The 24,837-nt window shown below is 41.2% G+C and overlaps 1 protein-coding gene across 2 annotated transcripts in view; it reads right to left on the bottom strand.

The window, feature by feature from the left end:
• LOC139114239 (collagen alpha-1(XI) chain-like) overlaps positions 1 to 24,837 on the bottom strand; it is a 115,768-nt gene that overhangs the window by 54,105 nt on the left and 36,826 nt on the right. For both annotated transcript variants that reach the window (XM_070675817.1, XM_070675816.1), the window contains exons 3-4: positions 21,430 to 21,625; positions 2,189 to 2,351 (exon numbers count right to left, since the gene is read on the bottom strand). In XM_070675817.1, the coding sequence (XP_070531918.1) occupies positions 2,189 to 2,351; positions 21,430 to 21,625 (359 nt within the window). The remainder of the gene's footprint in view (positions 1 to 2,188; positions 2,352 to 21,429; positions 21,626 to 24,837) is intronic.

Below are 24,837 nucleotides of genomic sequence, written 5' to 3' on the forward strand. Positions count from 1 at the left end.
ACACCTTCGCAGCTTGCTATCTGGATGGCCGCATACATAATTAAGGCCCCTGGGTGTGGGAACTGATCGTCTGCCGATGGCCAAATCTAGTATCTGTACGGCATTTCATGGGCGTTGCGAATTCCAATAGTGTCTGTAAAGCGGACGTATTCTAGACTACGGCGATCCGAGGATTTGGCTGTAATGAATTTATTTGTGAGATTTTTCAGGAATTTTGGCGGAAAACATGTCGGTGTATTTGCAGGCAAAAGAGAAGTACCTCTGAGGTACATAATAGGGTCACCTTCGAAATTAATTAGGTACACAAAATGGCTTGTCAACATTGATTGACAACTTTCCTCACTGATACATATCATGTACACTATTTGGATATGACCGTTTGCTTTTCTGGTATGACACCGTTGTTAAAGGTATACTGTCACCTTTACAAATTTTGCCACAGTTACCATGGAAAGAGAAAATCTAACCAATCACAGATTTTAAGCGGGTGGCCGCTTTTTAAACACAGCGCCTTCACATGGGCATTTTGAATACCAAGGAAAACCCCTTTGACCACATATGGGCATATTTAGATTACAGGTGACTGTATACCTTTAAGGTAATTCGCCGAAACTGATTGATTTTCACCTTTGCTAGAACTTTCTTGGAGGAAACTTTGACCATTCTCTATCAAAATGAAGACTAAAAATCGGGGGTCACCATACAAATTTTGGTACTAGCGTAACAAATTATCCAACATTGATCGATATTTGAAATTCAAGATGGCCGCAATCCCGTGTTCAGTGTTCGATTTTCACAAAATCAAGATGGTGAAAACTTTACTTTTCTCCAAAGCTTCAAAATCAGCCTCACGATTGCAAGCTGCAGAGCAGAAAAGTATATTGGAAAAAAGTGAGAGTCCGAGTATCTGTCTGTCCCCAATGCGCCCTCTACCGTAGCAACGGTGATTGGAAGTCTTTTCTCCTTGGCCTTGCTGACCCTAGGGCCGGCCCGACTGCTGTAAATTTTAGGTCATGTGCTATTTATTTTTTCACCCGGCAAAGTTGACCCGTGAATGTACTTTGGATTCCTCCGGCATGGCAGAATAAACAAATGTGAAGACAAAACCAATATAGGATTGCAGCCAACTCCGAAATTGCTGGCTCATTTTGAGGATTGTTCACGCTACCATTTCGAAGACTTCTGTGCTGCCCTTCGCTGTAACCCTTGGAATGCAAAGTCAATTGGGGATTTTCCCCAATATTTTGATCAAAAATTGCAGACATTGAAAAGTAGTGTCCATTTGATCCAAAATTATCAAAAATTACAGAAAACTTTGTAATAATGGTAAAATTTTAGTGGGAAAGGTCACAGCACTCATGGGGTTAATGTCAGGGCTTGTTGGTTATTTTCAGACGCCCTATATCGTGATATGAAAACTATACAAATACTTCGCCGAATAAATTGAATATGTCTGTGTCAGGAGTGGGTAGTTCACGAAGTTTCAGTTTCGAAGATAAGCTGAATGGTTATTCAGAACCGTGCCACGTGGAATGAAACTATAGGCATTTTTGTTATACCGAACGTAATACGACAATTTGTAAGACCTTGCGTAATAGACATGCTGTCAACATCGGTTGCACACAGGTTTCTTACAGCAAAAATACTTAGGCGCGATCGAAGAGTACGTCTATGTTCTTCGAAAAATAAAGTCGTGTCCACTTTATTAATTCTCACAGCACAGACTGGCAACGATTATTATTATTATATAGGAAGGCTGTATGTTGTATAAACTGAGAGGATCATAAACGACTCCATTATAAAGCGTTCGGCCAGACCTCCAACTGTTTTACAGGCTCTGTGGGCCTGATTTTGGAATAGCGCAGCCTAGGTGACAGAGACTATTTGAACGACTGCAAAAATAGCGTAGCGTTTACTTGGAAAACTGTGAAAGAAACGAACTAGAGTCCAGCCCGTTAATTTGGGACACCGTACACAGTCGGCATTTGGAGAGCTCCAATTCAACCGGCCAGACTCAAGACAATTAAAGAAAAACAGAAAAATGACGTGCAACACACTTCGTGACGTCAAGGATAAACGAGAGCGCCGAGAAACACAGGGTGAATTTCTCGTCTCTCGTGTTCTATCTAGATGGTCACTCAGAGTGTCACAGTAGAGCCTGACCACTTATACGTTGATAACGACCTACCTCATAGGACCCCTGCCGAAGAAGCTGTCTTCCGACGACGACTATACCGGCTGTGTCGATTTTCACATCAAGCTTTCTGTCTAAGACTTTGGTTTCATTGTACGAACAGTCTACTAGTATAGACATTGTATTTCCTGCTATCATAAGTCCTATCCTATGCCAGCTGTAACGGAAAGAGAAAAAAGGAAACGTTTCGTCATTGTTTATTCTAGAGTTAATGTAATTTTCATGAAAATGCATTAAAAAACGAGATTACTAATACTACCCTTTGTCTTTGTTTGGGACCTAACCGTAGTTTTGGTATGGTAGGGGTATGGTCCTTTAAAATTTGGGTGCCATACCAAATCTACTGAGTGGTCCCAGAAACCTTTGTCTGAAACACAATTACATGCTTGTCTTTTCAATATAAAGCGAGAATCGAGCACTGTGTACTATCGTTATTGTCGAATCAAAGAATACATATAAATCTCTGGTCACCGTGACCAGTCATTTCATCTTTGCGCGGAGTCTTAATGTTCTGTGGCGAGTTTCATCATTAGCCCTTAAAACTTACATAAAGTATTTTCGTTTCTATTTTCTTAAGCACACACACACACAGATACAATTTTAATCTTGATTCTAAACATGGTGATACACGAGCTGAATGTGTAAAAACCAATGTTTCCAACCATTCTCTTTCATTGTAGGAATACATAGGATACACGTGGGATGAATAAACAGGCAGGTGACCTGCAGCGGCCGATGTAGCAACGTTTTTATGTGTACTTGGGCCTCAGCCCAAGTACATTTGTTTTCATTCCGTGGGAAAAAACTGTAAGGTATAACCATTTCTGGCTGAGACCAGGGAGGGCAAAATGTATTGGCTTCATCTTTCTTGGCATAATAAATGGCGTAATGATGTTAACTGAATGGAAGTGCTGCTCTCAGCCAGTCTTGAATAAGTGAGATGTGAATATAAATGCTTCTCTATCTGAGTTTTGGCCACAAAATCTTCTGAATATAATCAAAATGTGCATCGAATGCAACAATTAATGCACCCTCCGTTCCTAGGCGATGGCACGACCCTTGCTACACCCACTGGACGAGCCAAAGTGGGAGGGGTAATTTCGGTTTGGTCGAACAGGAGGGCTCGAGACCATAGTTTAAATTTAAACTTGAAACATGTTTAATCACTGACAAGATGTGGATTAGTGTTAATCAAAGAGAAAGTTTGAAAAAGAAAGGTTTTATATCCCGGACACAATGAAAAACATTACGACTGGAAACTATACCCCCGGGTGAGAATAGTAATGCCCACAGCGATGGAGAACACTTATCCTTGAGCTGAGAAAACCAGACCATCATTTCGAAATAGAGCTGCAGATTCGAGAAGCTCGTTAAAAATAGCTAGGTACACCCCAAGGGGTGGTTTCGCGTCTTGAGGGCAATTTCGCCTCCTTCATTTAGAAATCGTACGTTTGTTTTTCCAGGGGAACACATCATTTGACACAAAATTTGCATGAAAAGGGGTCGCCAGTAAGCACGTGGTCAAATCTGGCATAAGAAACAATATGAAATGTTGGGTAAAGCCAGTCCAAAATAAACTGATTTGAACTTTTGTGTTTTGTAATTTATACCACTGCAGTAACATGACTTTTTTTTGACAACATCACACAATGTAATACGTTTTGAAACTGAATACTCCGACGTATTCTGTGTCCCCTTTGCTAAAAAATACGGTATGCCGATTACCATGTAAGGAGATGATGACGTCGAGACAGATTTGTAGTGCGTTTGGTCTTGGATGGTGCACGAAGTTTTGTCGAGGTAGCTTGTGTATTTATTTCCTAAATGGGAGATATTAGGGTCGATCTAAAAGAAGGCCGAAAAATGTTATGATACTCTAAGCGAGCTGAATTGCAATGCGAATGGTTGGATAATTTGGAGGATGTCTAGACTGATCTCGTCTCATTAAGGTTATTTGGCGGTCAGTATTGAATTTCAACTGCGTCACAAGTTTGCGTCGAACGGTCAACGAACGATATTTTAGAAATCTGGAGACATGGCACATCGCAGTTTTATTTTAGTATTTTATATTTTACAAAAGATGTAAGAAGCAATGATTTTGTTGAAAATTCTGAAAAAAATATAGGAAGATTTGATCGCGAACACATTTTCACTTGGGGGTCAACTAGCCCTGCGTACGATGCTGTGTGTTCCGCTACAGCTAACCGCCCCGCTCACCACAGCCCTGCAAAGACCCGTACGTTGGGTCGGTGACTTCAAATCCATTTTGGGACTTGACGTAAAAAGCCAAATTACTGCCGAAATTCAGCGTTCTTGGGCCCAAGTCGTATCCCAGCCTACCTCAGCTACTCGATCGCTTCCAAAAATGACAGTCTTTTATTCACTTCTCGTAAATAACCGTCGATGTCGGCAGCTCTCTCGCTGGCCCTGCGTACTATGCTGTGTGTTAGCTGTAGCACATAGCATCGTACGCAGGGCTAGGGTCAACATGGGGTCGCAGCCATGTTGCCTCAAAACTTATTTCTGTCTGCACTCAAAACTCAAAAATGTCGCATATGAACCTGAAAAATCGATGTAATTTTGTCAAACTTCGGCGAAATTTCAGCCTATAGACAAAATTTCATCTAAGTAAGGTAAATTTACTGAAATTTGATCGACAAATAATCCTGAGCTTGAACGTGACAGCTCGCCTTCTCCGGGAAGTCATGCATCCGCCAGCTGCCCATATGCCGGGTGCATGAGATTGTTTTCAAGCGACGGCGGCAGACCGTACGGGGCTTTGGATATGAACCTACCGCCGGTGTAGCTGTAATAACTGTTGCGTTGTTTTTAATCACCATGGACGAAGTCCGAGGTCCGTGCGTCTGTTCACGCCTAGTACCCAACCCATACAGATGCACGTCGATTTGTTTCACAATGCTTTCAAATTTGGCCGTGTTAGAGGACTTTTTAGTTTACACCTCCATAGACTCCCACGTATAAGGCAGTTCTCCATAGATTCGCATGTATGATGCCAAGAAAAATAAAAATTTAGTTTCTCATCGTATTCATATTGCCTAAAGGATGCAGTGACACAGTTTTTTTGTCCCCACGGATAAAGTCCAGGGGGCTTATAGATTGGCTCATATCCGTCCGTGAGTCCATCAGTGAGTCCATCGGTTCGCGCAGATATCTCAGAAATTTTGACAAAATATCATGTGACCTTGGTGACCTTTGACCTCAAATATACATTATTGTCCATAACTCAGTAACCACAAGTGCTAAACCTTTCATATTTGGTATGATGGGACACCTTATGACGCCACATATTGTACCCCATTAATTATGTGCATATCTAATTATGAGCGAGCCAATAGAGCAAGAGGTCTGATTTCTGGTATATAGGGATAAGTTAACAATATAATTTGTTGACAAAACTTCACGTGACCTCAATGACCTTTGACCTCAAATATACATATTTGTCCACAACTCAGTAACCACAAGTGCTACACCCTTCATATTTGGTATGAAAGGACACCTTATGACACCATATATTGTACCTCATTAATTATGTGCATATCTTATTTTGAGCGAGCCAATAGAGCTAGAGGTCTGATTTTTGGTATATAGGAATAACTTAGCAATACAATTATTATGACAAAATGTGACGTGACCTCAATGACCTTTGACCTCAAATATATATATTTGTCCACAACTCAGTAACCACAAGTGCTACATCCTTCATATTTGGTATGATAAGACACCTTATGACACCACATATTGTACCTCATTAATTATGCGCATATATAATTTTGAGCGCGCCAATAGAGCTAGAGGTCTGATTTTTGGTATATAGGAATAACTTAGCAATACAATTATTTTGACAAAATGTCACGTGACCTCGATGACCTTTGACCTCAAATATATATATTTGTCCACAACTCAGTAACCACAAGTGCTACACCCTTCATAAATGGTATGATGGGACACCTTATGACACCACATATTGTACCTCATTAATTATGCGCATATCTAATTCTGAGCAAGCCAATAGAGCTGGATGTCCGATTTTTGGTATATAGGGATAACTATAGGGTAGAAATCTAAATATGCCCATCTAAATATTAGACATCTACCATCGAGAACAAAAGAAATTTGCTGTAATTTGAATATTTAAGGAGTTTAAGCAATTCCCGCTATAAATAAAGAACCCCTGCCTCAAACTCCACAAAAGTTGCAAGACATATTTTGCCGTTATCATGCCATTGCTTCGTTTAATAACCAGTTAATCAAATGCCTCATTGACAGGAGGAAATTCAAGACCATATTTGAATAGTAGTATATATTGTCCTCAAAATTACTCTATCACGGCCCAAGTACTCATTGCCTTCAGCAATACTGCCTTGTGTTTATCTGAAATCATTACTACGTGGCATCGGGGCATATCGCCTTAAAAGAAAATCTAATTGACATGGCTAACAAATATATTTTTATATTCAAGCAAAACAAGAACGTTTTCCGAATACTAATGACAGAGGCGAAGCAGATTGGAAAGAAGATATCATGGGGGACTTAACAAAAAACAAATACTGGAAAACAAATTCCATTATCATTTGAACAAATCGGAATGGTGCCATCCCTACATGTAGGATTCTTTGAAGGTATGCCCTTATTCAGGTGATTAAAATTAGCATAAAATTGCATAACTTGACTTATAAGAGTTGTGCTGATCATGCATCGTGTTGTTTCAAAAATGTTCTTCTCTGTGCCGATTGACATCTGTCAAACTTTTCGTTCTCACTCAGCATTCAGCCCACAACCAAGCCGTTCATTTTGTAGCCCCGCAAACTAAAATCGCCAAGTTTGCAGAGGTACAAAACCGCCGGATAGATTGCGGACAGCTTGCGCAATTTAGAGAGAGTCATGCTCCGAGGTCTACCGTCGTAGTGAAAGGACGGAGTTGTCTGACTTGTAATATGTAATGCCCTGCCCATCCAATAGCTGTTCCTGGGGATGTACATATTCGTTGCTAGCCCTGCGTACGATGCTGTGTGTTCCGCTACAGCTAATCGCTCATGAGCGGGGTGGTTAGCTGTAGCGGAACACACAGCATCGTACGCAGGGCTAATTCGTTGCGTAACTCGATGCCCTGCGAGGCAACCGTTCCATTAACCTACATATGATGATAGCTTCTACACAAATACTATATTCACAACCCGATCGTCAAGAGAGCAATTTCTATCAAACACTGTCTGCAGTCGGTAGTAGTTGACTCGTTTGTCGGTGTGCTGCCACTGATAACACAAAACTACTTGTATACCTCCGCCAAGTGATATTTAACTTCAATGCGCTTACTGTTTTTAGGTTTCCCATAATATGCGGTTTGAAAGGAGGCCGGTAAACCACGATTTGATAATGAGCCAGATGCAGTGTTAATTGATTCGTCTGGACATCGGTAACTTTGTAGGGTCGACGCCAAAAATTGTCACGGTGTACCCGGCCGATTATGTAATTTCGATTTATCAGTCTTCTGTTTTCCTTTTACCGCTGTACTCCTCAAACGAGAATTTGATAGAGACTTTCTCCCCTCCCCCTCCATGATATTTTTTTGTGTACACAGATGAAGAGGTTAAATTAGCCTTCCATATCATGAAGAGCGGTTGCCCTACATTAATTAACCCGTGGGTGGTCTGTTGAGATCGCCGGACACCAGTGATACTGGTAGAGTAATGGCGGACGTTTAAGCTCACCTATCACTTATAATTGAGGAATTTATCTCCTGAAACTGCTGTTATCGCAACCTCGAAGCTGTTTAAGGTAGAATGCGCCTCGAAAGTGAAAGACTCAAACTTTCCTCAATGAAACTTTCAACCATTCTCCTACAAGAGTAAAAATCCGGGGTCACCTCGCGTGTACTAGAGAAACAAATTACCTGACATTTACCGATATTTGAAATTCAAAATGGCCGCCGTGCCCAGTGTTAACCCTACGGGCAAAAAATAAAAATTTGGATTTTCGAAAAACTAAGACGGTGAAATTTTTTTCTTATTCAGAATCAGAGAGCTTTAAAATGAGCCCAACAAGTGGTAGATTAGAAAAGAATTGAAGAAATTGAGAGTCCGATTATCTGTCTCCGAGGCGCATTCTGCTGTAATGTTTGATGAAATACCAACTTCAAGAACGTGGTCAGGCGGTATTCTTTTGCTTGTTGATACGGTTATGTCGAGTTATCTATGTAATTAGCTTCTTCCTGGGATGTTAGGAATGTGGGCTGTAGACTATCATTAACAGACATGTAATTTAATGTTATCTTGTCTGATTTTTGTTTATTTTCTAAGGATCAGTGCAGCCCAATTGTGCAATATCCGTGAACATATTCCTGTACCGCCGTAATTACTTAATGAACGAGTCAGTCAGCAATGTCCATCAAATCTCCGTAACGTCTTACAGTTCTGAAAAGATTGACGGAGATTGTCTAGGCTTCTTGCTCCCACATCACTTCCCATCCGCCCCGGACAAGATGAGCAAAATTCCAAAAGATTATTTCGGCCTAGGACAGTTCATTTGTGAAGCAGGTTGGGAGAAGGAGAGGAGTGAGAGGACCGTGAGAGAGAATGAATGAATGAATGTGTGAACCGAACTCTATGTTTGCTACTTTGCTGATCAAAAGAGAATCTACATCACTGTTTTTCTTTTTAAAGAGTATTTTTATCATTTTAATAGTGGCTCCCATCAAAGGTTACGGTCGAGGACCCTCTCTTTATTCACACGGTCAAGTCGTACGAAACCCACCCTACGTATGACTGAGGGTGTGAATGACACTTGGAAGTGCAGAGGAACAATTTCTTAGATATTTGTCTGGGAAATATAGTATATTTTCCTGGTTTAATTTCTGTTCATTCAGATTAACTGCCTTCCAATCTGATATCTAAGGAAATAAATGCAAGCAATCCCTTTAAAAAAACGTGAATTGTATCGCCTGTGAACTTGTGAACGACAACGTATCTTTCCATATTCTGAGATAACTCATCAACGTCATTACAACATCATTCATTTGAAAAATTGTGGGCAAGCATTTTTAACAATTTTCACATTAACCAAAATGTTTTTGTTTTTCGCAAGTAAAGTCATTAAACAATATTATAAAAATGCTTCAAACGGACCTCTACTGATTACTTCGCACAGGAAATTTGTTCATAACTCATTATGTCAAAGAAAATGCTTAACCTGAGCTCTTCATAAAACTGAAATATGGCGAAAAAAGCACTGAAGCTTTGTGAGATCATTTGAATGTCACATAAGTTGAAACAAAGAAATGTACAAGAAAAACGAAATATGGGGGGGGGGGGTAATTGAACGCTTTCAATTCAGCAAAGGATTATATAAGATGCTCTAGCTTGGCATACAGTAATCGAACTGACTGTGTTGACTTTCTTTCTTGCCTGCCAATGTATGTTTTAACATTTGCTCTCAAGGTTTTGCAGTTCTAAGATTAGTCATGATCACGATCTCAGATTGGTACTGTGGTAGTGGAAGTTTCGTTCGTAATCATACCATACCATACCATACTATACCATACCATACCATACCATAACCTACCATACCATACCATACCATACCATACCATACCATACCATACCATACCATACTATACCATATCATATCATTCATATCATATCATATCATATCGTATCATATCATATCATATCATATCATATCATATCATATCATATCATATCATATCATATCATATCATATCATATCATATCATGTCATATCATATCATATTATACATATCATATCATATCATATCATGTCCTAACATATCATATCATGTCATATCATGTCATATCATACCATATGTAATATCATGTCATGTCATGTCATGTCATGTCATGTCATATCAGTCTACCTCAGCGGAAATGAACTGAGATCACTTTGCAAACTCGTTGTGAACGGTCCTACAGGCTACAGTCGTCTTGTTTTGCCTTTGGCGTTGAGTAATAACTTTAAAAGCCATTCTGAGGGTCAACTGTAGGTCAATCATCGAAATGTGCAACGAAAGTTCGATGAACCGCTGTTTGGTAGCAAGTACGCCGGGACATTCTACATCGTAAATTGCTCGCGCGTTGTCTATGGACGTACGAGATCTCTCGCCGTGGACGAGAATTCGACGCATGCCAAAAGATGCTTCAAGTTTGAAGCAGGCGGTCGGTTTCCATCTGTCCTCCAGGATTGCCTTGGTGGATCTGGTCAGTGCGTCATTCGAGGATGAGGTCAAACCGGTTCGATTAAAGAGCATGGCGTTAGCTGAACTAGAACTAACCTTCATTAAAAGAAAAGGTGGCCATCTGACCGCGTAATCTGGCAAGGTCTCTCTCATTCCTGATATTTAAATATCGCCACTTCCGTCGAACGCCTCGGCGGTAAAAATACCAAAGAATTTATTTCAGTGCGTGTACAAGGGCAGAGTGCACCGGAGCACAAGTCTGTGATCGCGCATTAACAGTAAAATGATAACATGAACTGGAGGTTACTGCTGAGGGCGAGTTGCAAATATGCTTTCTAGTTCGTATCCCGACATAAAGAGAGATGCATCTAGCGCCATCTAGTGGGAATAGGGTCACGTCGACATATCCGAATTTCAAAGTCGTCTCCATGAGCTTGCTGGGGAGCTTCCACCAAAAGTAAAAAATCTAGTGGTCTTCTACCACAGACAAGGGGATGATATGGTAAAAATCCACAATAGGATGCGATAAGCTGCATGAAACTGTCTCATTACATATTGTTCACATGTCTTCCACTCCGCTGAAAAGCAAAATTAGTCCTTTTCCTCTTTGCAATCACTGAAAAGTGTACTTAAGAAAATATGTCTGTCTCCGTTTACAAGACCGGCTGGTCTGAGGTATTTGCGTGGGTGTCTATATGTATACAATTAGTGCACCGCCAAAGTCAAAATACTTTTTTTTTCGCTTTCTGGCCCAGATGATTAGAGTTGTTACTCAGAGTCCAGTCATGTTACATGCATGTATTTTGCTCGACATTGCGTAGGTCATCCATTAAAATCCATCGAACATGATGTAATTCCCTCAATTCTATCGACTTTTCCGTTGAACACATCTGCTTGTATACACTTGTGGTGACTCTGAAAGCTGCAGAAGATCGTAGATATGCAAACAAAAAGAGCTAATTTTCTGATCATATTCAGGCGTGAACACGATACTTTCCTAACACAAATATAGACGAAGCAGACGGCTGCTTGAATCTGTGTAATGATTTTTTTCTGCGAAACTGCGCAGTTTTGTCTAAAAACTCTCCGTAGATTTTGTATATGATACCTAAAATCATATCAAAACAACGTAGAGATACTGGACAAAAATCTATTAAAAGATATAGGACAAAGAGCTTGCGTATTCACAATTCCAGACGGTTACTTTGTTTAACGTTTTTATCACTCCTTTATTCTCTATAGTTTATTTACTCTGGTCTGAGTGACACTTGGCCTCTCAAGTGGCTAAAAGCTTTGCAGTAAAGGTAATCCTTAGTTTTGGGGCTACTGAATATCGTGTTACCCAAGCCAAGTCGTGTATGGCATTTGGTCTGCTTAGCTTTGACCTTCATGCCACGCCGCTGAGGAACCACCGTTAGGCATTGGATCATAAAGGCACATATTAACAGATGACACAGTTATTCCTTTTTCACAGGGTCAATAGTTTTCATATTTGCTGATACGATGGTATTAGTGTTTCCGAATTACTTTTTGGATATGACACAAACTCGCGGGTGAAACATGCAAAGGCTTGTACGTATACCCAGAACGCATCCTCCGCCATCTTGGAAATTTCTTGCCAATCTCTGTTATATAAAGAGGTAATTTTAGCATTTCAAATTTCAAATTCAATGATTTACATTCACGAATACCCCTGTTTTAATTCCACGACCCGATGTAAAGAGGGCTAGGGGCAACTTCACCGTAGAACCGTTCAATCGTAACCGCATGGACAAAGTTTGACACTTATACAAAGTGATGTAGACGTCCTTCGGCCTGCGTCTGTGTCGGTATGATAGCATGTGATTTTGATAGCGAGAGAACTGGTGCTCCACCCAGCGATTAATCACACTGACAGTGAGTTGAGGATGAGCTTTGTTGTATCGGCACTATAAACAGACAGGGACCTCCCCGATGAGGGGGAAACCTCCCATTTTATAACTAAGAAAGATTAGTTAAGAATCACAAACAGACCTAGACTCTTTTTTAAACAACAGAAGAGCATTTAGCGGCGAAGTTATGACAAAACGGCAAATAAAAACGTCTGACCAGTGGTTGTGTTAAATATCCACCTTGTGCTTGCAGAAGAGAATAACTCCGCGTCTATTATGGTGCTTGTAATTGTGTCTGGGCATATCGGAAATGAGGTGAAACAATTTTTAGCGGGTGGTCCCAGGCAAATGCAATGAGGCTATAGGGTCGCATAATGGTTATACAGTTACCCAAGTGATTTCCTAATTGAGTAAGGGGGTATTTATTTACGTGTCGTGGTAACAGTCCAACCCTAAACGCGTTACTTTCTAATCATATCATCCAATCGCCGACTTAATATAAGCCCCCAGTTTTCTTGTAAAGCAAACAACCGAATCCGAAACTTGCGGCAAGGTTGCCGATGACCACCGGCGCGAAACGTTCAAGACAATAGCAATCTACTGCTCTTCCGAGCACTTCGATCATCATGTGAAAGAAAGGGGTAAAATAACAATACAAGGAGCAGACACAAAGGAATCGTAAAACGGTCTGTTAAGTGCCGAGAGGGATATCGAAAAAGTCGCTCACTGACTTTGGAACAAAAACAGAAGGATGAATAAAAATCAGATGCAAATATCCAAGAATGATATGGCTGCCATGAGTAAGTTGAGAGAAGAAGATATGCATGTACGGATCTATACGTATTCTTCCTTTTATCGTTATCTATCCATTATCCACCCATCCATCCATCTATTATACGTATAAGTCGTATTTTTAAAACGATAAATATCATGTATATGCATAATAGTTAGATAAATGAGCAGATAGATAGATAGATAGATAGATAGATAGATAGATAGATAGATAGATAGATAGATAGATAGATAGATAGATAGATAGATAGATAGATAGATAGAGTCACGGAGAAGATGCATACAGAAGTTAGATAAATATTTGTATGTATATAATAAATATATACATGTATATATATATAATTATCAAATCGATTAACTTGTACGTTATATATATATATATATATATATATATATATATATATATATATATATATATATATATATATATATATATATATATATATATATATATATATATATATATATATATATAACTTAATCAGAATAGGTGTCGGTAATTCCAAAAACAACGGGTCTTGTTTTTAGCATTACGACTGAACATTTCAGAATTGAGCTGGACTGTGTTACTGTCTCCAGTAGCCCAAGGTCCAATCTTTGTTTTAAACTCGTACTTCGTTTGAATTAAGGTGGAATGCGCCTCGGGCACAGATAGTCGGTCTCTCAAATTTTCCTGCAATACTTTTCTTGTCTACCGCTTGTGGGGATCACTGTAAAGCTCTTGGAGTACGAAAATTTTGGTATTTTGAAAATAAAAAATATTCCTTCTCATGGAGTTAACACAGGAATAGCAGCCACGTTGAATTCCAAGTATATAGAAATATCAGGTAATTTGTTTCTCTCGAAACCAAATTTTGCGCTGTGACCAATGATTTTTTATTGTTGAAGTTTCTGAGAGAGTGGTTGAAAGTCTGAATGAGGAAAGTTTGAGCAAAAGTTCAAGTCTTTCACGTTCACATACTACCGTAAGGGCAAGACTTCAATCAACTCCAAGAAATAGACGGGTCAGAGTGGAATTTTGTGACCGCGAGTTACACGTCACCGTTGATAAGCTTTGGTCACCCCTTGATTGTTATGTTGCAGTCTGCGTCGTCGCTTGTCTAAATACAAACTGCCAATGGCCCATACTAGGTAGAGAAACTTCTTCTTTTATAGTAACACAGGGTCATCCATCTCTCAACATTTCTGATTATTCTATGTGGATATAAAGGAAATCCGTTCCCGATCTTGAGCTATAGACGTCGAAGACATACTGAGAGGAGAGGATATTACTGACAGTGAAAAATATGGTCCATCGGAAGACAATATATAAATGGGAGGTACTGAACTCCAAGCACCTGAAAAGTCAGACTTTCATTCAGTTGCGATTGTTGAGTAACCACCAAAGGCAACTTCATATGCATTGTGTCGATGCCCTTGAGTGTCTCCACATCAACGGGCCCGTGAAATTGCTCCTGTTTGCTATTGTCTGCGATCTAGCCGGTGTTTCGGGGTATGTAGACCCCCAAGCAAGCCATAGTCTGAATTCTAGACTATTGATCAATATTCTGGCAGTCGGTATGTACGTATGTACTTGTGTGGGTTGGTTGCTTCTCTGCATATCTCAGCAGTAGCCTCAGCAAACGGTTTTTCAAATGTAGATGGCCTCGCCAAAGTGCACAAGTCTCGCTGGAATTCTGTATGTAATGGTGGTAAAAATCTATATAGGTTTTCGTCATGTCGACTGAGATCACCATTTCAATACAACCCTCAAATATCTTGGGCAACTTGGGGGTTCTGTATCGGTTAATAAGCTAGATATTGTGTCGAAAGAGCTTCAAACCTCGATGGGAAAATGACTGGCGCAATAAACCACGTTTCTCAGTGACTCCTACCACCCCACGCCACCCCCGCGAATCAATCGGTTGACCCCTTACTGCGGCAAAATTCGAACGCATTTTGCAACAGCGTTTTCTTGATAAAAGAAATCGTTTTGTGGCCATCCCCTGAACGGCAAGGAATTATATTAAACAGACTACCACACACGTGTAAAGGAAAGCCATACAACTACAAATAACTGTAATCGGAATTAATTCAATAATGGCCTTCTTAGGCTGGCTCATATCCTCAAAAGATTACAACGCCCATTTCAAATCAACCGGTAGGCCTTGCTATGGATTGCGACAAGATTACAGAAGTCTCGCGTCATGATTACAGATATTATACTCAAAGGACAAATTTACACTGCAATTAATACCATTAAGATTACAAACATTTAAGCGTTAGTCATCTAGGGACTTCTGTTTACCAGGCTTCACAAGGTCAGGCTCTCCCCCCCCCCCCTTATTACATGATATACTCATAAAGACCTATTCTTAGTTCGATCACCAAGAAGATTTGAGGCACAATCTTAGATATTCATACCATTTTATCCGGTATTTTTCGAGATGATACCGGTAAGTAACGAGGACTTTAGCATTGCATTCTTTCTGTCCTGGGGCTTTTAACCTTGACGGTCTCTTCTGTTACTGGAAGACAATCCTCGCATTTATTGGAATTTCTTCGACAAAAGACACTTGTACTGTAGAGTACGTCAAGTTGAATTTCGCTCAGAAGAGTTCAACATATCGATACCGGACCGAAGGTGTAGCACAGCCGGTCCCCGGGAGGGCTTCGGAGACGCAGACAGGCGCTTATTTTATTACCGCAAATGTGTTTAATCCTGTCACGGGTGTTGCACCCCAGACAGTCACCGGGTTTCGGGGTTACTTCTTCCGAATGCTCGGGTCTGACACTGAAATACAAGCCACCTCGGCGAAACATCGTCTCTGCTTTCAACCGGTAATCGAAGCTTGAGAGCCCGGTTGTATGGTCGGCCGATACGCGCCACTGCCGTTTCTATCGGTTGGCCTGGGTGAGTGGCTATAGGATGTTGTTGAACAAGGTAATAGCCTTAATTGTCAATGACAGGGTGTTGACAGCCGTCGGAAGTGTACCAATATACGGTGTATAAACACGTGAGAACGTGCGTGTTTGGAGCGAGAAAAATCAAGGGTCTACGTGGCAGCATTTATGGAGAGAAAAATTTAACCTGCATATAACGCATACCGAGCGCGCTTCGTTCTAACGGAGGACAGTCTCAGTATTTCGTGCCATGAAATGCACAGTTGACTATTGTGAACGTATCACGTGAGCGGAAACAGGCCCTAAGCGCCCGGGAACGAAGCGAATTCGATTTTAATTGTCCGAGCCCGGAACGAACAGATCGAAAACGCATGGCGACGAAAGTAAAATATGTCGAATTTTGACAGAAATGGTGTTTATGCAACCAACATTTGCACTTTACGGTCATAAATATAACAAGCGTCTCGGTGGAATTGACATGTCTGGCCTTAATGAAAATCTATATCCTTTTAGGTGCTACGTCATCCGTATTTATGATGCGGTCAAGTACCTTTGCGAACCCCTACATACCAACCATTCACTTGCTTTCTGTCAACCTCTGGACCTTTCCTTTTCTCTCGGAAGGAAAATTACGCCGACCTTGATATGACCGAGAGATTTGGTGGCTTGTCCTGAACCTCCCCGTAGTTTTGGTATATACTTCCTTAAAATTCACTGGGAATTTTTAGACTTTCTTGTGGACGTAACTTTGATACTTTATAAATAAGCATTGAAAAGAAGTTGATTCGATCTCCCGACGCAAGGGTCACTGAAAATGTGAAATATTATGGGTAAAAAGGCCCTAGTCATCTCGGACAACCTCGCAACGAGGCCATCGCTCGCATTTTTTGTAAGCACGAGCTTTCAAGCAATGAAGGAAGCGGTATCGTTAAGATTGTTCGTTGAAGTATCATTAAAAACTATAAATTGCGCATCTCCGTCACATGTCATTCATGTTAACTGCAAATCAAAAGTGCAAGCTGTCGACCAAGCAACATTTTTAGATATTTTAAGGTAGAATGCGCCTCGGACTCTCAATCTTCTTTTACTGATTTGGTCTACCACTTGTGGGGGCTCACTTTTCTCATGGAGTTAACACGTTGATGGCGGCCATTTTGAATTTCAAATATCGGTCATTTTTAAGGAATTTCTTTCTCTAGTATTAAATTTTGCAAGGTGATCCCTGGTCTTTACCATTGATCTCTAAAGGGATTTTTTAAAAGTTTCCTTGAGGAAAGTTTCAGCAAAAGTTTAAGTCTTTCAATTTCGAGGCGCATACTACCTTAAGAATATATCAACCAACATTGGTGAACCAACATATGAAGTTATCTCTTGGAGCATGCGCGAACCAAATCTGGCAGTAAGAGGACACGCTATCCAAGCGAAAATCATTTCTACTTGACCAAAAAAAAAATGGGACGGGGAAAAAATTTCTAAAAAAACAAGCAAAAATAAAGGTTGTTTGTGAAACATTAAAAGTGGTCGAAAAGTCTGGTAAAATGTTCTTTTCGAAACAGAACAAATGTATGGTATGGATAGATAAGCCTACGATACCAATCCTAGCATATAAATGTCTTTTATCAATAAGGAACTGTCGACCAATATTTATTCCAAAGAATCAAACTGCTGCCATTGTCAGTTGTGTTGCCAGTAGTCAATTTGAGTGAGGTCTGAACAATTACATATTTTGTGAGCTTTAATCTGATCAGACAAAAGCTATCGTTTTCACGAGATTCCCCCCAAAAATACCCTCGTAGACTGGATCGAATTTTCTCTTGCGATGGAGCAGAATACACCGGTCTGGCTTGGGAAAATTGGCATAATAGGAAACCTCACAATGGCTTCAACAATGCAACCGGTATCTCGAAACACTTTTCCGTGTTACAGCCTGTCTGCTACGAAATGGACCATAGAGAACGCCGATGTCTCCAAGTCTCGAGTTTCAACTAATCTCCGAGACCTAAACTGACCGGGGCCCCACTTTACCTCTTCCACAAAGGGGGAGAATAGCGTCGAGAGCAAGCCTTGGCTCCACAGAGGGCCGGTGATGCCAGGCGTCTTGTTTTCTGACAAGGTATCATTAAAGACTTAACGTGGCGCTACCCTTCATGAACCGGCGAATAAATTTAAAGTTCCATTAGCTGGAACTTTTGATATTCTTTACAGTATTTTTAGACTGTCTGAAAACCGCATATATTTTTTTTCTTTTTACTCCTTAAATGACGTTAAAATGTCCAGTGTTTAGCTTATAGGCACGGCATGTGCATACATATATCCGATCTTATCGCGGAATCCGAGTTTCGGTCCGGACCAGAAATGATTTATCAACAATAACGTCGCAGACTGGAGACATTACATTTCATGGAGAAGATGAGTAAACTACAGTTATCTCGCTGAACGAAAACTGAGAAAACAGGGTCAAACCTGACAGGTTTTGACACTTAAACCGGAGTATTTGTTTGATGGGGTATTAAATACTCTTGGTGGTTGATTCATGTCGGAAATGCAATGATTCAATGTTATTTCCCATTAAAGGTGTACAGTCACCTGTAATCTAAATATGCCCATATATGGTCAAAGGGGCGTTCCTTGGTATTCAAAATGCCCATGTGAGGGCGCTGTTTTTAAAAAGCGGCCACCCGCTTAAAATGTGTGATTGGTTAGATTTTCTCTTTCCATCATAACTGTAGCAAAATTGGAACAGGTGACAGTATACCTTTAATGATAAAACATATGGTTCCTCTCTGAACTCGAGCGCGACTTTTGCCTTTTACTTTTCTTGAGAGCGATTAAGATAGTACACGGCTCGAAAGTGAAAGACTTAAACTTTTGCTCAAACTTTCACCAACGAAACGTACAGCTATTCTCTTACCAAATCAAGAATAAAATTCGGAAGTCACCGTGCAAATTTGGTACAAGAAAAACAAATTACCTAACATTTACCGATATTTTAAATTAAAGATGGCCGCCATCCCTTCGGTAAGTCTATGGGGAAAAATAAAATTTTCGAGAAACTAAGACGGTGAAATTTTTATTACTCAAAGATCTTTAAGTAAAAATTTAAGAGCAAAATATCTGTCCCCAAGGCGCGTTCTATGGTGAACTTACTTTTGAGTCAACAAAAGACCTTTGGTCCCCGACATACTGATTCTTGTAGCATAAAGAGTAAGCATTCTCGTCACTTCACCCTTCACAGGTTTTAAAGAAACTATGTTAACTGGTCAGTTGGGCGACCGTTATAGGTTGTCATGGAGATTGTGGCCTTAGATTGTATATTATTTGAGTTTGAAAATGTATTGACTTGTCTAGATATTTGCAAAACTTAATATAAAATTCGATTGTCGTTATGTAAGACATAAATTGGAAAAATCCTTGCAGGTTCGGTCGCCAAGGAAACGGAGGAGGGTGTTTCCCAACCATCTGTTTGAGTCCCCCGCCTCTTCCGTGGACGAGGGAACACAATTTATACATTCACCAAGTCACAAAGTCTGCAGAATAAGGTCACCTCTGTTATCGCCGCTTCCCCATTCAGGGTAAGTTTATCGTTTGTCAAATATATCGTTATAGCATTGTGCATTGTCAGTCGGTCTCGCTCCTGCCGTCTATGGGTAAACCAATATTTAAACTACCCGATGCTACTATTATTTTTCTGTCGGAACCATGGTATGAAATTTGAAGTTCCTGTAATAAGACACCATTTAGCCACCGTGTATGTACGGTAGCAGGTGATTCAGTATGCCCGATGGTTGGCTACGCTGTCTTCGCATTCGGTCGACGAATGACCGATAATATTTAGGCAGTCATCGTTTTCTGAGGCGAGCTTTAAACTGTCCGCTGCTAGGTCAAACTGGACATTAAAACCCTCAAACTTGAGCAAAGACGAGGGCTATCAGAGCGGGCAGTGAAAGTTAAATAGAAATTTTCTACCCGGTACACTCCCTCCCTCTTGGTTTGCATGTAACTTAAAACCACTAGGTGAGGTATCTGTGTTTACATGGGCAACCGATTACCTTACACCGCGACAAACACGCTGCTTTTGAAGGTGGTGAAATGGGGCAGAACCTGAGTGAAAGACCAAGACTCGACAAGGTTCTCTCTCAGTTTGCCTGGATCTTGAGTACAAGGGAGAGTGGTCGATACTGCAAGTCAGAAAGACGACCACCGGCAATATAATAGGCCAGCGTAAGCTATCCGACCAAGGCTAACAAGTCCTCTTGAATACGATCATTTGTTGACACAACTTGTGGTTTCTGAGGACAACCTTGTCTGGAGTTGTGCAAGTGCGTGTGTGCGTGTATACATATACACATACTTATGGGATGGATGTAGTAGCCTATGGCCCACAGATAACCTCCACGCCTATGATGACACGATCACTCCTCTGGTCCTTTTGGATCCGAGGGCCGGTTCGTTAAGAAAACCAGTCGACTCCTTGATCCAATATGCCGTCCTATCGTGACGACATACTTTGTCAAGATGGCTTGATTTCAGAAGCATTTATAACGCACTGCCTCATTGCAAGATTTGGGGTGTCCATCTGTATCTACTACCAAGTGACTAATTGAAAGTTTGGACTCCATTGGCCGCTTGGCACGGACCCCCAACGACAAACAGAGGCAAAGCTGTTGAATCTTGGAGGTCGTTACGGGATCATCTTGGGCACTCAATGACCATGACACCGTGACCGAAGCCATGGCAGAAAAATGTGATCCTTAATATCTCCCATTTGCCGATTTCCACTCTTGGCTGGTCACAGAAAGCCAGCCAAACACACGCTGTCTCGAAGGTAGCCATATTTGCTGTGTGGAGCTTCTTCCAGTCGAAATCAATTGGCCTGGTGCATTTTGGAATCGGGCGGGGTAGTGGTCTACTTTTGAAGAATGTCAGAGTAAACATAACTGAAATTACGCAGTTTTCTGTAAGATGTCCCCCCATGTACAGTTTCTTTCAATTGCAGGGCACTAAATAAATTGACAAGGGCCCTTGAATATGTTTAAGTACACATGGCAATACCGCGACATCGTTTACCCACAGGCTGACGAAACAAGAGTCATGACAAAATGCCAGGGGTGTTGTTGTGTAATAATAGTGTACAGATGCGTGTAAAGTACACCACAAATGCGCAAATTGTTGCGCTCCCCCCCCTCTCTCTCTCTCTCTCTCTCTCTCTCTCTCTCTCTCTCTCTCTCTCTCTCTCTCTCTCTCTCTCTCTCTCTCTCTCTCTCTCGCAATGTGCCTTTCTCAGAGTCACACTGACGTGTCTGTCGTCATTCCGTCAAACCCACTTTCTCTCGAACGGGTCACCGGTGTCACATCTTGACACTATTACATAATAATCCGCATACAATACCGAGTAAAACCGGTCAAACAGCAAAACTTTGAACTAAACAATTCTATGGTTATACCCTCTTAGAAAACACTCATCTTCCTTCCGTACTTACTCGTCGTCAGCGACATTGACATCGAAAATAATCGTTGATTTTGGAGCTTTTTGATCGTCATACGAGAAGATGATTTGTGTCCCGACTTCCAGTGAGACCTGCGGCGTGCCAAGCCGATTGTACACTACTAGTAAATATGAGCTGAGACCCTTGGATGGCTTCAGCGTTGCTATGATTGAGAAATCTTCTGGAAACTCTGTATTGAATTAAAAGAAATGAGAAGTTATGTTAATTGGAGACGTTTTTTTACAAAGTCGGTGGGTACGGACGAATTGTACGTTACTGGGGAGGGGGAGAGGTGGCCGATAAGTGTGTTGCATGCACTTTACGTATGTTACAGCCTGTAACTTACAGGGCGATATCGATGACAATTCCGCCCGAATGCCCTGTCATCGAACTGTATATTCATTTAATAGCTTGTCGGATCCCTCATGAAAACCATGCTCTTTTCTCGGCTCCATCTCCCAACGGAAAAGAAAATCCTTTGTTTGTATCCTTCAAATATGCGAAATCAACACAGGACAAGCCGTTGATCAAAATAATTGCCCTATAAATTGCCCCGACCCTGGACAAATAAAGTTTAGTTGCTATTGATGCTTTTAGAAGGCCTTTGGCCTCTCCTAGGGGATCAGAGCCCATCTTTTCAACAGGTCCTGTTTAGAAACGCATCGTTACATAAGAAGACACTGTATTCCATTCCATTAGTGAGCGCGGTGAATAACCTTGTACGCGCAATCAAGCGTGGGCAGGTGTAAGTGACACGGTAGAATCGACACTTATGAATTGTCAATAGCACTGCAAAAGCGCCCCAATGATCGTCAACGTAAGGACGAGCTGTTTTTGTATCAGTAAACTCGACGATTCCGTACCAATTGTTCATGACGTTTGATAGAAGCCATCTCAAAAGTTTCACAATTACAATCGGATATAAGTTGGTTAAGCAAGATGAAAGACTTGTTTCCGACGCGAGGGAGAGAGGCGGGCTGAAACGGCGACGGCATGAATTGACCCTTATGGTAAAGGAGAAATCGCCACGTCGCTTTACAGTACACAGACATTTTGTATCCCCTCCGATGAAAACAAAGTGTTTCTTTGTACATCCTCTCAATCTTGCCCCCGGGGTAGAAAGAAAAAAAAACCCGCCAGCCGGAAGGAAAGCGGCAACTGTAAATTTATTTCGCTCCAAATCGCGTGACACAGATCCTTTGCCTTCTTCATGGCTGAGTGGCATCATTACAAGCAGTGATGGGACACCTCATTGCTGTCCCGGGTGTCTTTGGTTCAAGCATCCGAAGAAAAGATCAGACAAATTACACATCAATCACGTGACCGGGTCTCTGTCTCGACGTCGAGGAGATGAACTCCTGTTTTCGCGGACTAACTTAGATACGCCCGGCTGAGGACTTTAAGTCTTTCTCTTTTAAGAAGTCTTTCTCTTTTGAGAAAGACTGAAATTCTAACCACGATTCAATTTTGAAGACTTTCAGGGACGCAAACAGAAGTGTTGGTTTTTGCTTTGTTTTTTTTCCTGCTCTTGTGTACTTTGTTATATGTTCGTTAGACTCTCCAAAGCATGCTGAACAATTCAAATTCTATTTGTGAATATGACATCAACGCGTATAACATCCACATTTTGTTTGCCGGCGGATTCATGTCTTCAAGTTGTCGTTTCTTTAGATAGGCTGTGCGAATTCACAACACTGAAATTGTATGTTAATATTCTTTTATTGTTTTTTATAAGCCGTTCAAATACAATGCAGTCCATTAGGACTTTACCTTCACCTTATTGTGCTACACATCCATGAAGTACCAAAAATTGAAAAAATGTCAAAGGTCCCACATCCCCTGGGACAAAATCACCGATCACGGTCCCCCTACGTAATGGCTTTGAGAAACAGGATTTCAAATCTCTCAGGAACGTCGCGTCTTCCATTAGCAAAAACGAAACAAATAGCAGTTTGACATCCCCCATTCTCGTCAGTAAACATTGTGGTAAAAAAATAGGTAGGCTTACTTCGATTGTGATAGTGACCCTCTCTACGCAATGAAGGGACCATGCGGTTTAGCATCTGCACGTCTAGCCTAGAATCCTATTCTGTCCGCTTGCCTCCGTACCTCCGACCCACGGAGGCAAGCGGACGGAATAGGATTCTAGGCTACTGCACGTCCGTCGCGCACTCGAATACTGTGCCACTGTACTTCGTGTACAAAAGAGCTCAAAATAAACCCCTGATATGCGAGACTCCTAATTAAACACTGCTCTCTCTCTCTCTCTAGGTAACCGTCTATGTATTTGGGCAGTCGGTTGTGTCGGTCAGAAGAGTCAAGTATCGCGATGGCCTGGAAACTAGCCGATCACACATGTCATCTGGGGCTCTGCTGTGCAAACGCAGTGACCGGCTGGAGTTTAGAATAGAAAAGGGCTGAAAAATAGACTCTTTCACAGCCCCCTCTGGTTCGCTACACAGCTTCTAATCTGTCACTTTCAGCGATGTACACCAAGCTGTGCCAAATGTGTACTGAAACTAGGTTGCGTGTACTACCAAATGTGTACTGAGCCGATCTACTGAGCCAGGCTGCACTACACAGTGCTACACGACCTCTTCGAAGTTTTTGTATAGAACCCAAACCCTTTTCGGTACCAATAAGTATACCAAAACCTTTTGGGTACTATACCAAAACCACGGAGACATTCGTCACAAGGGTACATGAGTTCAAAATCAGGGTTGAAGAGGGCCTATCTGTCTGGTCTAGTACCTCTCCGTAGTTCCAGTATCCCAAAACTGCCTTCTCAGGGTACCGAAAGTACGCAGAGGTACTAGACAATTAGAAATTTTGGTGTGGCGGTCGTTTTACGACATACAAAAGAGCCTCGAAACAAACCCCCAAAAACGACGAGTTTGCCCGTCATTGCTTCTATTACCGTAAACCGATTTCTGCCTCGTCTCCCGCTGCCCATTATTCTTTGTCAGTCAGCTATTGAATTGGCTACAGTAGGCTTTTGAGACCGCGTAATGGACTATCGCATTCATTCAAATTTGTTTCTTTTGAAGTGTTGATGTAAAGAGGGTCTCAGAAAACCAGTAAATGCAAGTCAAATTGACTCCTCCTAAGAGTTGCACAATAAGATTTTAGAGGGGTTGATTGTATGGTCTGCCTCGTTTATCTTGGGCTCTGCAGCTCCATTTCTTTTCGCTCTCCAGGATGGTTTAAATAAGTTTATTTTCGGGATTAGGCAGAGCCGCTTGCACACTCTCCAATCGAATTTATGACTTTCTTCACATTTCAATAATGTAGTGTTATTTTTGCATGGGTGTCTTGGCTGATTTGTACCAATTGTAACCGGTACATAGGTTATTTTTCCCCGTCGTTTTTTTTTACAGCACCACACCGAAGATCTGAATGAAC

The sequence above is a fragment of the Ptychodera flava genome, chromosome 16, assembly GCF_041260155.1.
Source record: "Ptychodera flava strain L36383 chromosome 16, AS_Pfla_20210202, whole genome shotgun sequence".
NCBI lineage: Eukaryota > Metazoa > Hemichordata > Enteropneusta > Ptychoderidae > Ptychodera > Ptychodera flava.